The 14,832-nt window shown below is 40.4% G+C and overlaps 1 protein-coding gene across 1 annotated transcript in view; it reads left to right on the top strand.

Moving 5' to 3' along the window:
* The window catches only part of dennd1b (DENN/MADD domain containing 1B), a 110,898-nt gene extending 97,109 nt beyond the window's left edge, over positions 1-13,789 (top strand). The window contains exons 20-23 of the mRNA XM_083939144.1: positions 424-513; positions 8,424-8,509; positions 8,897-9,119; positions 9,974-13,789. Of these exons, the coding sequence (XP_083795270.1) occupies positions 424-513; positions 8,424-8,509; positions 8,897-9,119; positions 9,974-10,825 (1,251 nt within the window). The 3' untranslated portion in view covers positions 10,826-13,789. The remainder of the gene's footprint in view (positions 1-423; positions 514-8,423; positions 8,510-8,896; positions 9,120-9,973) is intronic.
* The last annotated feature ends 1,043 nt before the right edge of the window (positions 13,790-14,832 follow it).

Below are 14,832 nucleotides of genomic sequence, written 5' to 3'. Positions count from 1 at the left end.
ATATATACAATTGACATTTTGATTATATATATTGTAACATGGCCCAGTCCTAATGTCACCAAATGCAGAGGGCTCATTTGATGTGTTTAATAGTTTTTGGACACTTTGGATCATTGACACACATGAATAAGCAGTATCAGGCTTTAGATACACAATACCTGTTAGTTGAATCAGTAAACCATTTTATGGGATTTGTTGACAGTAAGAAAACTAAAGATTATCACCGGAATGATCCTTTAACTTTTACAAATGTCACTGAGAAACCATCAAGCATAATTGCTTAGCTTCAGTAATCTCTTTTATTCTTTCGCTTGAAATGGATCAACTAAAATCTAGGGAGAAACCCATAGAATGTGTGTTTGTCACTTTAGTTCATTAACAACTCGAACCATCTAAGATAACCATCCGTTGTTTCTCTCTCAGGAGGAAGAAGAAGAGGGGATGATGGTCTGCGCGGGGTCTCCCACCAGCACCAAGAGTCTGTCTCCAAGGAGACTGCAGAAGATGAGACGGGTATGACACACACGCACGTGCACACACAAACACACACACACACACACACACACACACACACACACACACATTAGTAAATTAGTTTACTACATGTACACTGAGCTCGGTTTTCACTTGACCAACATGGATGCAGTCTTTCCATTCCCACTTTTTTTTCTCCATCTCCATCTCATTCTCCTCTTCTCCCCCTTCTTTCTCCATCTTGTATCAGCTCTTGGAAGTATAGTAGTTTGTCAGAGCGCCAAATGTAATGATAAGCATTTTCTTCTTACAACGCACTCATGTTGTACATTCAGTATTTTTCTCTGAGCAGCACGGACAGTAGAAGCAACTCATCTGCTGGTCAGCATTTCCTCTGAAGAATTTGCTTGTGCACCATAAGTGGATTTTTTTTTCTTTGTTGTGTGCAGAGCTGGCATGCAATGTGCACATGCGCGCTTGCAAAATACACATTCATCAATAAATGTATCAAGAGAGATAAAAATGTTAGAAAATGACAAGACACTGTAGTGTAAATGAAAACGTGCACATGCAGTTCTTGGTGTTGAAAAGTTTAGTTTCATGTAATTAAAAATGCACACTACTGTACGGTATTAAACACGTGCATACAGCCTCAGGTTTCTAGTTATATCTCCCACCTTATATCTACACATCTGTACTCCCAGCTGGAGCTTTTCCACTCATTATTGCTGAATGAAAAAACGCCAAATGGACTCCCGATTCTGTCTAAAATAAAAACACACAAAAAAGAAAACATGCCTGAATGCACACACTGACATTTCGGTCACAGTCATGTAAGAGTGTGATTAGGAGAGGTTGTGCTGTCTCTAATTAGCGCTGTGTTTCCAGTGTGTGTGATGAGGCTGGAAAGTCGTAGCGCAGAGGAAGGTGTGACGGCCGGGGAGAGGAGAGGAACGGCAATTAGGGCTTTTCTAAAGGCCTCCTTGGTCACCCTCCCCCTAGCTATTGCACACACAAAGACTGGCCGACCTAGCACACACAAATTAACAGTTAACATGCAATTGATGTGCACACACACCCACAAACACGCATATACAACGCATTCAGGATATATACACTCTCACACCCCTGTCCCTGCTATTGAGGCCTGTTCATTGCCACAGTAACGGGTCCCTGGAGACCACTGGAAGAGGGACACACTGGATAGCATGTCCCACAGCACTGGTTTTGTGTGTTTGTGTTTATATATATATATATATATATATATATATATATATATATATATATATATATATATAAACAATTTCTCAGCAGTCATACACAATGCTCTGCCCATTTTTCTCTTTTGCCTTTTTTTGGCATCACTTATACTTCATAACCCAGGTCTGTTAGTATATTACCCTGATCCCTACACATTAAAGACATAAAATCCAGCAGGAGAGTGCACTCTGACATCCCTCCATTCAATTTTTTTTTCTTGTCAGCTGAAAGTAAAACTGAGAAAATTGAGAAGCCAAGAATGCCTTGTTAATTTACGGCCTGACAGTGTGCATTAACCCCTGAGAGATTGAAACTCTTCAAAACAGTACATTTTTACTGGCTCTTTCAATTTGTTGTTGTTTTTCCAGGATAATCACATTAGCTTGGTTTATGTCTTTATATAGGTATTACTTAGAAACTCAAAATAGAAGCTGAATAAGTTTTTTTTTTACAAAGTTTTCTGTCCAGTTCAGGAAGAGTGTCTTTTTGTTTATAAAATACCACTGGCAGGTGCATAATGAAATAAAGACTCTTTTTAGGTTCCTCATGGATTTTTTTTCTTAAGTAGTTACACCCTATCCTAGCCATTTATTTACTTTCAGCTGACTGTTTAAAGCACACCATATTTACATTTCAGTTAGTTCAAAAGAATGTTGGAGGAAAATATACCCATTCTTCTTACTCTCTTATCTCTCTGTCTCTAGTCTTTCTATGTTTTGTATTTTTTTTTCATATGAAATCTTGATACTGTGCTCTGCCCACAACTTGTGTCTTGACCAGGTGTTCCTTGCATGAGAAATTGCTCTCAGTGGGACTAACCTGGTTAAATAAAGGTTGAGTAAAATGAAAAATAGAAAGCATACCTTTATCTTTGTACCTCCCTTACCTCTTACCTCTCATGCCCACACAAAGAAACCTACAGCAGTATTCCGAACTCCTCATTATTTAAACTGTGTCCAACTGAGGTCATGTATTTGTCCATACAATCTCAGTTTTCAGTTAAAATATTATTTTCCTAAAATAAAAAATGTTACTTTTCTTGAATTGACATTGTACCCCCTTTATATCAGTCAGGGTAGACTAGGGCTGCAGCTGACGATTATTTTAATTATCACTGAATCTGCCAATCATTTTCAAGATTAACCATTTAGTTAGAAAATGACAAATGTCCTTCCCAGTTTCAAAGTTTTAAATGTCTTGTTTTGTCTAAAACCCACATTTAAGAGGCTGGAAACAGCACTTTTTGCCATATTTGCATTAAAATTTCTTTAATGATTTATCAATTATCAGAAAAGTGTGGTAGTATTCTTCTGTTGATCGAATCGCTCTAGAGTAGACTAATTATTAGAAACACCTCTTGGTATAACACAGTGCAATCCAATTCAGCACCACAGAAAACATCAAAATGGCCATCATCTTCAAGTCCAACAAACACTGAACATTTTAACCTAATAAAATACAGTGTAGACTGCTTTTATTACAATTAATATTAATATATCAGTATTTATTTTTGCCTGTATCCTCCAGTAGATATATTCCAAACCAACTCCCTATGTCCTTTCCATGAATCCATACCTCTGACCAAGTGACCAACAAAGGCTCATTCACCTGCTAAATCTAAATTCAGAAACACGTTGTCATCTGGTTCTCCAAAAATGTGATCTGATTAAAGACATTCCATCTTTCTGTATGAAAGAAACAGCCTGATGCATTTTTATCATTTTTTGCGAACCCCTCCATGTCTGTCCTTGAAATGAAATGAATGATCCTGGAGGAGCTTGTTTTAATTAATCATAGCAAAAAATAATCAGAGTTATGAAAATCATATTCTATTTGATCAGCCAACACATGTACCAAAGTGAAAGTGCTGCTGTCATTTGCGTACATATTTCAGCTGTATCTGGCAATGTGGGTGATTCACAGTGTTTGGTGAGCCTGTTGATTAAGAATGTAGGAGTAATCCTTTCGTTTGACAAAAACAAGACTGAATTGGACCGCTGACTTCTCCTCTGATACAACAAACGACAACCATTGTTCTGGCTACTGTGCTGTAAGCATCTGCAAACAGAAAGTGTGTCTGTACCTCAGCGCTTTTGTACATGAGCATGTTTTTAAATTGTGTGTACTGTGTGTACACATGCATGCATTTAGCAGTTTGTCTCAGGTTTGGAGACAACAGAATGACAGCTGTTAAGTGAGCACAAAAGAGTGTAGAGGTTGGGACAGTGTTATGGACAATGACAGCCAGCAGGCTTGTGGCCGGGCTCAGCCCCAGGCTCTGGACTCATCACCTGGTGAGGCAGGAGAGATGCCAGCCCAGAAAACACCACATCGCCTAGGGTGGAGGGGGAAACGGGAACTGACAAAGATGTAAAACAGAGGAACAAAGTCACAGGGATCGTGTGTGTGTGTGTGTGTGTGTGTGTGTGTGTGTGTGTGTGTGTGTGTGTGTGTGTGTGTGTGTGTGTGTGTGTGTGTGTGTGTGTGTGTGTGTGTGTGTGTGTGTGTGTGTGTGTGTGTGTGTGTGTGTGTGTGTGTGTGTGTGTGTGTGTGTGTGTGTGTGTGTGTGTGTGTGTGTGTGTGTGTGTGTGTGTGTGTGTGTGTGTGTATGTGTGTGTGTGTGTACGCACACCATGAGTGGCAGACAGCTCATATGTTCATGGGCAGCAGACACATATGTGCACTGTACACATGACTTGTGAAGTGTCTGTGTTGTAACAGGGGGGTTAGGATTTCACTATCATTCGTCTCGGAGTTCAATCATGCTTATAATAATATGTATTTTTAGTACAGTATCACTTAACTTGAAATATTGCTCATAAAGCATTGTGTTCAGCATGTGATTGAAAAGGCTAATGAAAGCAATACTTTCTGGGTAAACTGAATAGCTAATAACTATTTCAGAGCCTATTCATTTACTGTGGATTATAGATAATACAGTTTGTGTATATAATAATTCATTATAATGACATTTGTGATGTAATTGTAAATGGAAAATAGCTCAGATATGCTCATAATATTCTTTGTAAGATTAATAGTGTGGATAAATATTGTTAGATGAATAGTGCATTACAGTGAACTTTAAGCTCAGTGGCTCTGTCCATAGCTGTGTGTCTACATGGTTATTTGTATGTGTTTCTAGTCTCCACTACATTTAGTTTCTCCCCACTTCAGAGACCTGGCTGGCTTCCTCGATGAATCCAAAGTGCCATCTCCTGGCACCTTCAAAGTACTGCACTGCACCTATTCACAGAAAGCGACTATGAGTTGAGTTTAGTCTAACAGAATGAGAATAATGCACAGTTTCCTTCTTTTATACGGCTCTTTTTTTAAGCGAAAGGGAAATGGGCTTTCAGCAACAGCCAGTTGGACAAGCGAGCAGTGGATCTTGCCTCAAACGTTGTTTTGTGAGTGAGCGGCTCTTAAACAGACTTGGCCGTACTTCTGCAAAGGCTCTGCCTCTCCCCAAGGTTTGTTTGCATTTTACCAGCATCTCTTTACATACACTGCCAAGCTGTGAGATCAGTGCCCACTCCATATGAAATACCATATGAAATGTATAATGTAAGACCGACTATTAAAGTCCGCTAGCGTTTGGCCCGGTCACAGAGAGGCAGACTTGTTTCGCATAACCGTTCATGCAGGGAATGAAGGGAAGAGGAGTGGAAAGTTTGTTGCTTCAAATGCAGCTACTAAAATGGATAGTGATGACTGCTTTCCCCTCATAACCACGGAAATAAGATATAATTTGTTATCTCAAATCTGAGATTGATTTCATACCTCGGCTTATTGCATTTGCAAGGCCAGGGTGTAAAGGATCAGAGTCAAGGATACGTTAGTCGTGTGTACAGTTTTACCCTCATTTACCCACAATCCATAAAGGCTTTAAAGTACATGTGTATGTTTTTCTTTTATGTCTCAAGCGTAAATTAGAGGTAATCAGGATTATGTTACTTCTTTAGCCAGGTGCTCAGGAACTCACATCAAAGTAAAAAAGAAAAAGATTAGAAAATAATGTAAAATAATAATTATGTAATGTTTCCCTTAGGGTCTGTCAAATCTTGTTCTTGATTTAAGAAACTCCAAAATACTGGATTGAGCTAGTTTTACCGAAACTACCTGACAATTTTTTATTATTTTCATGACTTCTTCCCCTCTCCTGTATCTCCTCCTCCCACCTCGTTTGCTCCCTGCGATCTCTGTACAGTCTCACCTGTGGCGGCTGTGGTGGAGAGGAAGGGAAGAGACATCTGTCACTGACAGCAGAGTGATGGAGGGAGAAAACAGGAGACAGGGAGGCACGGAGGGGAGAATCACTTTTTCATTTTCACCTTTCAGCTTCACATTAGCCGACAGCGAGAAGCTAATGAAGGAGCAGTATGATAATCTGTTGTTCTGCTATTTCATGCATTTCCACTGTCCTGTCAGGCCTCGGGATGTATGGGGCAGGATGGTGGCAGAGCTGTCACAGTTTTAACACGGGACCTGTTTGGGTGGGAATATCTCATTGTGAATGTCTACATCTGAAGAGTCGCTCTATATTTTTGTTGTTGTTATTTTACATCTAATTTTAGATCTCAGATTTAACCGATGCTGTTGATTCTGACAGCTGACAAAAGCATACTTTGTATCCCACATCACCAGTGAAATGAAGGCAATATGTTAGCCGTTTAAAACCAGCTCCTTTTATCGTAAAATGCTTGGTTGTTGTAAATAGTTTAATCTTAACTGCTGCACTTAAGGGTCACAGTGAAGAGAGGGAATGACAAATTGATAAAGCCGAGAAGTGAGGTACTATCCATTTACTGCTCCCTGTGGAACTTCCTTTTGTGGACAGCACCAAAGCTGTAATAGAGATCACAGGGCCTGGCTTCATGACCTGTGTCTGGTTGTGTTTGGGTTCACCTTGCTTTAATAAACACCTAGATACAGAGAGAGGCCCTGCTTCCCTGAAACACAGCTCTCATGCACAAATTGCGCACTCTAAATAATTGCGTGCACCGTGAATATACAGTGCATGTGTGTTAGTAGTGTCTGCATGTAACTTTCTGTCCGAACCTCCCCAAGTGTCTCACAGGTGCATCTCCGCCTTGACTGACTGGCATGTCGGCCCAGCCCCAGATTTACTGCCCTGACACAGGAATCCATTAAAGGCTGTTTAGGGATCCCAGGCCTGAGCCCCTCTGAAATTTCTTTCATTATAGCTCCAAGCTACCATGGAAGGGGAGCGGCCTGGCCAATCAGCGGTGCCACCACATGTGTTCGTGTTTAGCCCGATGGCTGAGAGACTTAAGTGGCTACTGCACACATCTCCTCCGCTGACTTTTATGGAGAAAATGGCACTTTAACTCTTTGTGTTTTTTTGTAATAGGGTGCGTATGTGACTGAGTGTGTGTATATGTGGGTGTGTATGTCTTCCCTGGCCGAACACAGACCCTAAATGAGGCCAGGCCAGCCACACGTTACATTCCGCCTGTCTGGCTGGCACCGCGTCTGTTAATCAAGACCGGCTTGGGTCACGGTTCCAATACTGCCCCCCCTCCCCCATTCCCATCATTCTTTGGGGCTTTGAGGAATCTTTCCTCACCTCTCAATACTTCCTTCCTTCCTTTTTTTTTTTAAATTAATTCCCCTCCTCCCCTTTCTATTCTTCACATTTGTGTCTCTGATTTCCCCATCTACCACAACCACAACACGAGCACACAAACACTGCAGTCCTCACTTCTTAAACACCCTGTGCTCTGCTCACTTTTAGGGTCGTAAAGAGCCTTTTTTTCTCAGCTTTTGGGCTTTGATAATGTGGCTTATGTGAGTTTACAGAGAAAAATGCAGAGAAGTCGGAGAGGTGGAGCTAAGCTGGTGTGAAAAAAAAAAAACACAGGGAAAACATCGCAGTGCCCCCTATTGCTAACTTTACTGTATGAATGCTTGTTTGTGTGAAGACAAACAAGAGACTCAAGGACAATTTGAGATATTACCAAAAAAAATAGATGCAGGAACACCTCCTGCATCTATTTTTTATGTTAGCAGTTAAATGGGCAAAATGCGAAAGAGTGTAAATTAGATAGCACCAGATAGTGTTAACATAAGCGAACATGCAGGGAGAGGGGAACATGTGCGTCGTAGTGGAAGGCATGTTAATAAGTGGCCTGGGGCAGATTCAGGCTCCCATGGGGAGAGTCCTGCCCTGCTCTGTGAAGCTTCTGTCTCTTCTTTAACCCGCCCATTAAATATGGTACACAGGTGGCTTATTAAACCCACTGTGTCAGACTACTACAGTACACACTGATCATTCAACACTCTGCAATGACAAATACAATCACATGCACTGGTGACATAATGATTTATGTAGTTACCCCCATTTCAACTCACAATGCGTACGTAGCTTTTGGTTCCAACATAAGTGTGGTGAAATACTGCAGGGGATTTTTAAAGATTTGTTATCCCAAGACCCAAATTTAACAAATTTAGTTTGAACCCTAAGGGTCCAGGCTCATTAAAACAAACTCCTGTCTTATGGGGACCCATCAGACACAAACCTGCATCTTTTCTCTATCAGGTCCTATGTCATAGTGTTATGAAAATCTGTACCTCAGCACAACACCATATACTGTCTAGATTTAAGCTGAGAACCCCCCCCCCCCAGGGTTCACTTTTATTGTTTTATTACATTATGTTTTCATTAACAGCAAAACTTCAACAAATATCCTATGAGCATGGGTCCTCGAGATCTCGGTTATGGACTTGATGATGATGAGCTGGACAGTGCGAGCAAGTAAGTACTCCTGTTTTTATTATCACAACGTTTTGGCTTTGGTGCAATTTTGATGCTGTTTCAAATATGTCACGTATGTCGAGATATGACCTTTTTGCCCGCTCACTGATTCATTTTATCAAGAAAAAGTTGAAAGCAGGTTGAAAGTCAATCCTTTTTTAATCATGATAATACTGCCCCCAAGTGGACACATTTACCAACAGTGTAAGTTGACAGAAAGTCACTCATACTGTATCTACTTTTCAAAGGAACTGGTAATCACAATGTAATAATACATTATATATGTTGAAAATGTCCACTATAAATTAGGATTTGATGCTCTCTAAAAACACTTATCTTTTGAAACAATACTTAAGACACTTTTAACTCCTCCTGTCTCTGTCTCAGGATCTCCTCAGAGGACAGCGGGGACGTCCCTTCGTACAACGAGGAAAGCGACGACTCCTACTCACTAGAACTTGACGTCGACTCCTCCCGCTCAGGCCAGATGAACTTGCTGGAGGAAATCCTGGACTCTCTTTCCACCACAACGATGGAGCAAGGCAAACTCAGTGCTGCCAAAAGCCTGGACTTCTTCAGGTCCATGGATGATTTAGACTACAAGGCCCCGGTACGCAAGAGAGATGGAGGAAGATTATGTTATGTGAAGGCCTGTCGTCATGTTCAAGTTCAGGAGAAGGAGGAGGGCAGAGAGATTCAACAGAAAGAGTTTATGTTGATAAATAATATCCAGATTTGTAATGGATTGAGGATAGATTGGTATCACTCTTGTGTTATCCAAGTTAACTTATTTGACTTTCTCTGATCCCAAACTGTTCTTTTTACTACAGGTACCAATAACTTCCTCTCAAAAAGTATCTTATTAGCCTCCAATACTGATGTGTTGCACATTGTTTTCATTATTGCCATCCATATTTACAATGTACTATTTGAATGAATATTTTAGGCAATTCTCAAGGTGCCAGAATGGGACACAGAACAGAACGCGGTAATAATCCAAAAAACATGTGAAATCTGCGGCCTCATGATCACTGTACAACAGAAAATAGTGTGTCAAGTGTAGTGGCATACATTTATTCAAAGTAACTTTTACTTTATATTATTCAGACCACGTCACTAACCTTTCGGGCTTTATAGTGGTGGAATGTTAATAGTTTACTGAGTCATCATGCTTTCTTTACAACCAAGCATGCTAGTTCCTTTTCTTAATAAGGACATGATCATGATATGATGACTTCTACCGTGTTACACTCAGTGCCAACCTCATTTTAACAGTGTGCATGACGCTGGCATAAAGATATACAAGAAATGCCTCACCCGCAAATGTGCTGACTCTATTTCTCTGTTCTATTCATGTTCTTCTGTCCCGTTCCAAGTACTTGTCTGGATGTGTCTGCTTTTTCACAATGGATCTCCTCATAAAGGCATTTGTTTAATGGTATTTCCTTGTTTCCTCTGTACCAGAGCAAGCCCACGCCTTCCAGCGAATCTACACCTGCAGATGAGAGCTGTTGTGGCGGAGGCGAGGATCAGAGTGGCTGGAATATGGGCCAGGATGACAGCGCGGTCCACGGAAAACATCTCCCCCCGTCCCCACGCAGACAGCCCAACAAGAGCAGCCTGAAGGTGTCAAAGAAACCTGTGACAGCTCCTGCAGTGCCCATCATCACAGCTTTGCCCCCAGCCCAGGAGGCGGACTTCTCCAGGTCACATCAACTCAACTCTCACCCTCACCCTCTACCTCCAGGTCGACAACCAGGAGACCGCTTCTCCTACTCGCCCTCAATGTACCATAGAGTTACACCTACATTGCCATCTCCCACGCTCTCTCACACCTACAGTTCTCCAGCATCCGTTTTTCACCCAAACTATTCTCCTGTACCAGCGGGTCGGTCTCGGACCATCTCAGACCCCCAAGGCAGCACAGAGCCTCCTCAGGCCCAGAACCACACTGCTTCCACCAGCATCCTGAGGAGGAAGGTGCTGTCCAAGGAGACAGTGAGGCACTACCAGGAAAAGGCCCTCCAGAAGCACAGCAGCAAGGGCCACCAGGAGGGTCAGGGGAGCCCGTCGAGGCACAACCAGTCAGCTAGGCAGGTCCCGTGGGAGAAAGAGGCGTCCAAGGAGGGGCTCCTGGGGTCCGACCCGTGCCCGGGTCATGGTAAAGGCTTGGGGGCAGCCGCGGTGAAGGATCAAGGCCTCCTCGAGGAGATTGAGTCCATGTGCTCAGCCCTCCAAACCAGCCTGCAGCTGTCACAGGTTCACTGCAACAACAGTCACCACCAGGTCCAGAGCAACGCCACAGACGAGTCGTAGGGACGTCAAAGACTCAGTGTCTGTAAAATGCCATAAATCCTACTGAAATCTAGTCACTGTAATTCTTCTATTACAACAGGCCAAGGTCTCAGAGAACATGATCCTTTTTTTATCTCAACACTCAGCTATTAGAAAACATTATTGATTTGATGTCGTGCAGGCAAGTTAGAATAATCTCACTATAGTGGCGGAATTTATTTTCACTTCCAAAATAAGTACCTGTCCTCTGCGAGAATTGGGTCTTCTGATAAAAGTGAAAACGAGATGGTAGTTTCTAAAGTTTTGATTTCTTACAACAAGTGAGTTATCTCGTGAACTGGGAGAGCGGCGCTTCACAACCACAAACAGAGGCCGTAGTATCGAGATTGTTGTGTGTTTTTGAGGTTTTTCACTTGTTTTAAATAAATACAACTTTAGAAACTCATTCACAAAGTTACAAAAACATCAGAGTTAATAAGAAGGTGATTTTTTTTGGAGTGTTTTTACTGCTCGTCATAATCTGCAATCATCTCAATTAAATTGTTGCTTTTAAAAAAACATTCTCAGTGTAACGCCAGAGAAGATCTATGAATTACATGTAATGTCAAATATAGTGGCTAAGTGGCCAACCGGCAATGGAGGAATTTTCCATTTTCACTTAAAGTAATTTAAAAAAGGCTCAGCACTTTGTGAGGATTAAGAAGGGATGATATCTCCTCAATTCCTAATTATGTATTTAACCATCTATCTATCTATCACTGTGTTCCAAACATTTCACATGATCAAGTTAAATCTGCACTTTTAGATTTACAAATTGTACTCAGTCTTGACCACCTGGTACTAAAAATCATTTTAGAAAAAATGGCAAAATGAATTATCCAGACGCAAAGTCTATTTGGGCTTTTGAAACTAATTATACACTGTGTAACATAGATGTTTTTTATCACCATGCCTTAAATGGACATGTGATTTGTTTTTGATACTCTGGTGTCTTAATCCATAGATACCATACAGGTACTTTGTATTCAGAACCTCTGATACTCTCAGATCTTAAATGCAACAGTCAGTAGTATTTAAACAGCACTGTATTCCTCCAGATTATTGGATTAGTTAATATATATGATGTGCTTTAAGCTGCTGTTTTTAAAAAGCATTCCAGATAGTGAGATGTGCACATAGAAACCTCTTTGTCTCTCTCCTCTTCCTGTGTTCCTCAGGACACCTCTGTCACTCTGAAGAGAAGCAAATACATTCAGAAGTTAAAGTGGACCATCTGAAAATGCCACTGTCAATGCTCCATGTCCTTTTTTCCTTTCTCTTCCGCCGCTGTCATCACTCTTATTCTCAATTTTCTGCCTTGTAGTCCTTTGAGCACATCTGACTTACACTCTGACTTACATGTTGCAGAGCTGTTTGGAGTGGATGTGGAAAAGATGAACTTTCAAGGGAAAAGGCTGGTGATATTCTATGTTTTCTTATTGTGAACAAAACAATGCATTGTGCACCCATCCCCAAACACTTTTCTTCCTACTGAAAATATACAAAAAAACATGGGTCACAAATATATAGTCTTGTAAGTTCCTACACCACCTGGGAACTAGTTTAGCAAGTGTTACTCAAACTGGAGTAAACAGTGCATTTGTTGGGGACAGATTTCATAAACATACAATATCATCAGACTGAAAACATAACTCAGTCTTGGACGTTGTCCGTCTCCCTTTCTTTGCTCACAGGAGGAAATGCAATCTCTGTCCTTCTAGGTTAGAGTCCCACACTGTAATGTAACACAGTGGTCGATTGATTGTACTGTAATGAAGCAATACGGTTCTCCTCAGAGAGTAGCTACATGGATGTAATGTGTACAGAGTCTAAAGTATTGCTATAACAGACTCTCCTGTGGAGAGAAAAACGCTGCGTCCAGAGATTGTGGGTTCTCATCGTTCTCTGCGTCGCCACAAACCTGGAGAAAAGAAGAAAGCTTTTCCGCGCTCTTGTGTTGGAATTATTACATTTATGGTTCGTTGTTCTTATGATTTATGCCAGACGCCAGTCGGTGTGGCAGTTTAATAGCAGCTATTTCTCCGCTTTTTGAGTGCTGCTCTGCGTTAACGATTTGCTCATAAAGTCTTTGGCGTGCTTCTAAAAGCCCAGGAATCAATCCTAGTAATTCCAAAAAGGAGGGCATAAAACAGACTCAAGAACAAACTCTGCGCTGGCCTTATTCATTGTAAACACTTTAAAAAAAACCAACTTATTTACTATGCAAATATTTAAAATGATCAAATAAAAGGTCAGTTTTCTTTAACAGTAATTACATTATAATGCACGATTCTACTTGAAGAATAATCACAATCTAGTTTCTCGTGGGTGTAAGCCTCATGTGTCCCTCAATGAATAAATATGAAAGTTTATTTAACTGCGTGTGAGCTTAGGTGAGTCTATGGCCGAGCGGTGTGTACAGTATGGCGTGCCTTATACAGTTAAAAAAAAAGTACCGCCCAGTATAATTAGAACAAGGTACAGTATTATGGAAAAGAAGACGAATGCAATGTTTTCAGACCACCTTAAATCGCATTAAGGAACATTATGATATTTATACGGTAAACAGACCTGAAATGAACTTGGGGTACTCGCATTATATTTTTTTTATATAGCTGTTTTGCTTTTCAGTTTCGGCTGCAGTCCAGCTGGAGATACTCAGTGTTTTTTTTTTCTTTGCTGCGGTGGTCGGTGTGAATTCTCCTGCCTGCGTTTAATAGAAGATCTTTGAATTTCTCTGGGTTTTTGTAAATTAGGTTCTTTCTTTGATTGTGTTATGAGGTGATTCCTTGTATAGTTTGTGTTCTTTTGTTTCATTTTTTCAAACGCACTCCTGAGTTTACTGCATTTAAAGACGTTTCTCAGAGGAGTTTCTCTAGTTCTTTTCATATTGATGAAAAATTATTTTCAACTAAATAGACGTGTATTTTTGCTGGCTTGAGTTTATTTTACATGGATAATATATGATTGGTGTTCTATGTTGTAAAAAAAAAAAGACACCTAATATTTGAATGTTTTAGATTTTATTTTTGGAAGAAAAAATGAGAGAATATTAGCAAATGTCTCATGTAGCCATTTATGTTAAAAAGCATTTGACACCTAATCAAAATAAGCAGACTGGCGCTTGCTTGTACACAGTACAATGCTAATTGTGTATCTGCATGTTTGTACCTATGTATGTTTTGTATGCTATGCTTTAGTTTTTTTGTTTAGTTTTGTGATCTATTCCGTTGGTATTCATTATTTTTTTCAGTATTTAGTGCGTCCATCAAATCGAGAATGATGAAGATAACATTTGGTCCGCACACTCATTCTGCCTTGGGTTAAATGTCATCTGCCTTGCATTTTAATGTAAAAGAAAAGATTTCTACTCTGGTTACTGTAAACCTACCGTGTAAAAGTCTGTGGGAATATATCATTTAGTAACAAAGAAATGATTGTCAAGGGGATTTGCATTTCAATGCCTGCAGGCGTGTAAATTAATCAGTAAGTATATAATTGTCCTGCAATTACAAACTTGGAGTGAGTTGGTGACAGATGATGTAGCAGCGTTAACTGAGAGGTGCTCAACCTTCAAATATATTAACATCACTTCTCCTTAACCACACATTCAAAAATATTTTCAGTGTAGTGACAATTTTGGACGAGTAACAGTGAGCAACTTTTTTTCCCATCTCTTTTTTTGAGTATTGTAATGATGATCTTCGGTATCCCATTTACTGATTTTCTGATTCTGTGCACACTCGCATGTTCTCATTACAGAGAAAACTGTCTTAAACAACTGAGGTCAATCTAATGTGCTATTGGTGAGTAACTTGGTACAACTGCACACAATGTATGCACTGTGAACTGAAAATAAATTATACTGTTTCATGCTTATGCAACTCTGGACTCATTTTTTATACCAAACTGTATGTAAGGGCGGTATATTGTGTATTCACAGTGAACACAGTACATACAAAGAGAGTGCTGGTTCAATTAATAATGTA

This window comes from Echiichthys vipera (assembly GCF_963691815.1).
Source record: "Echiichthys vipera genome assembly, chromosome: 3".
NCBI lineage: Eukaryota > Metazoa > Chordata > Actinopteri > Perciformes > Trachinidae > Echiichthys > Echiichthys vipera.
Note: the sequence above shows the minus strand (reverse complement) of the source record. Positions and strands in the feature narration are given on the sequence as shown.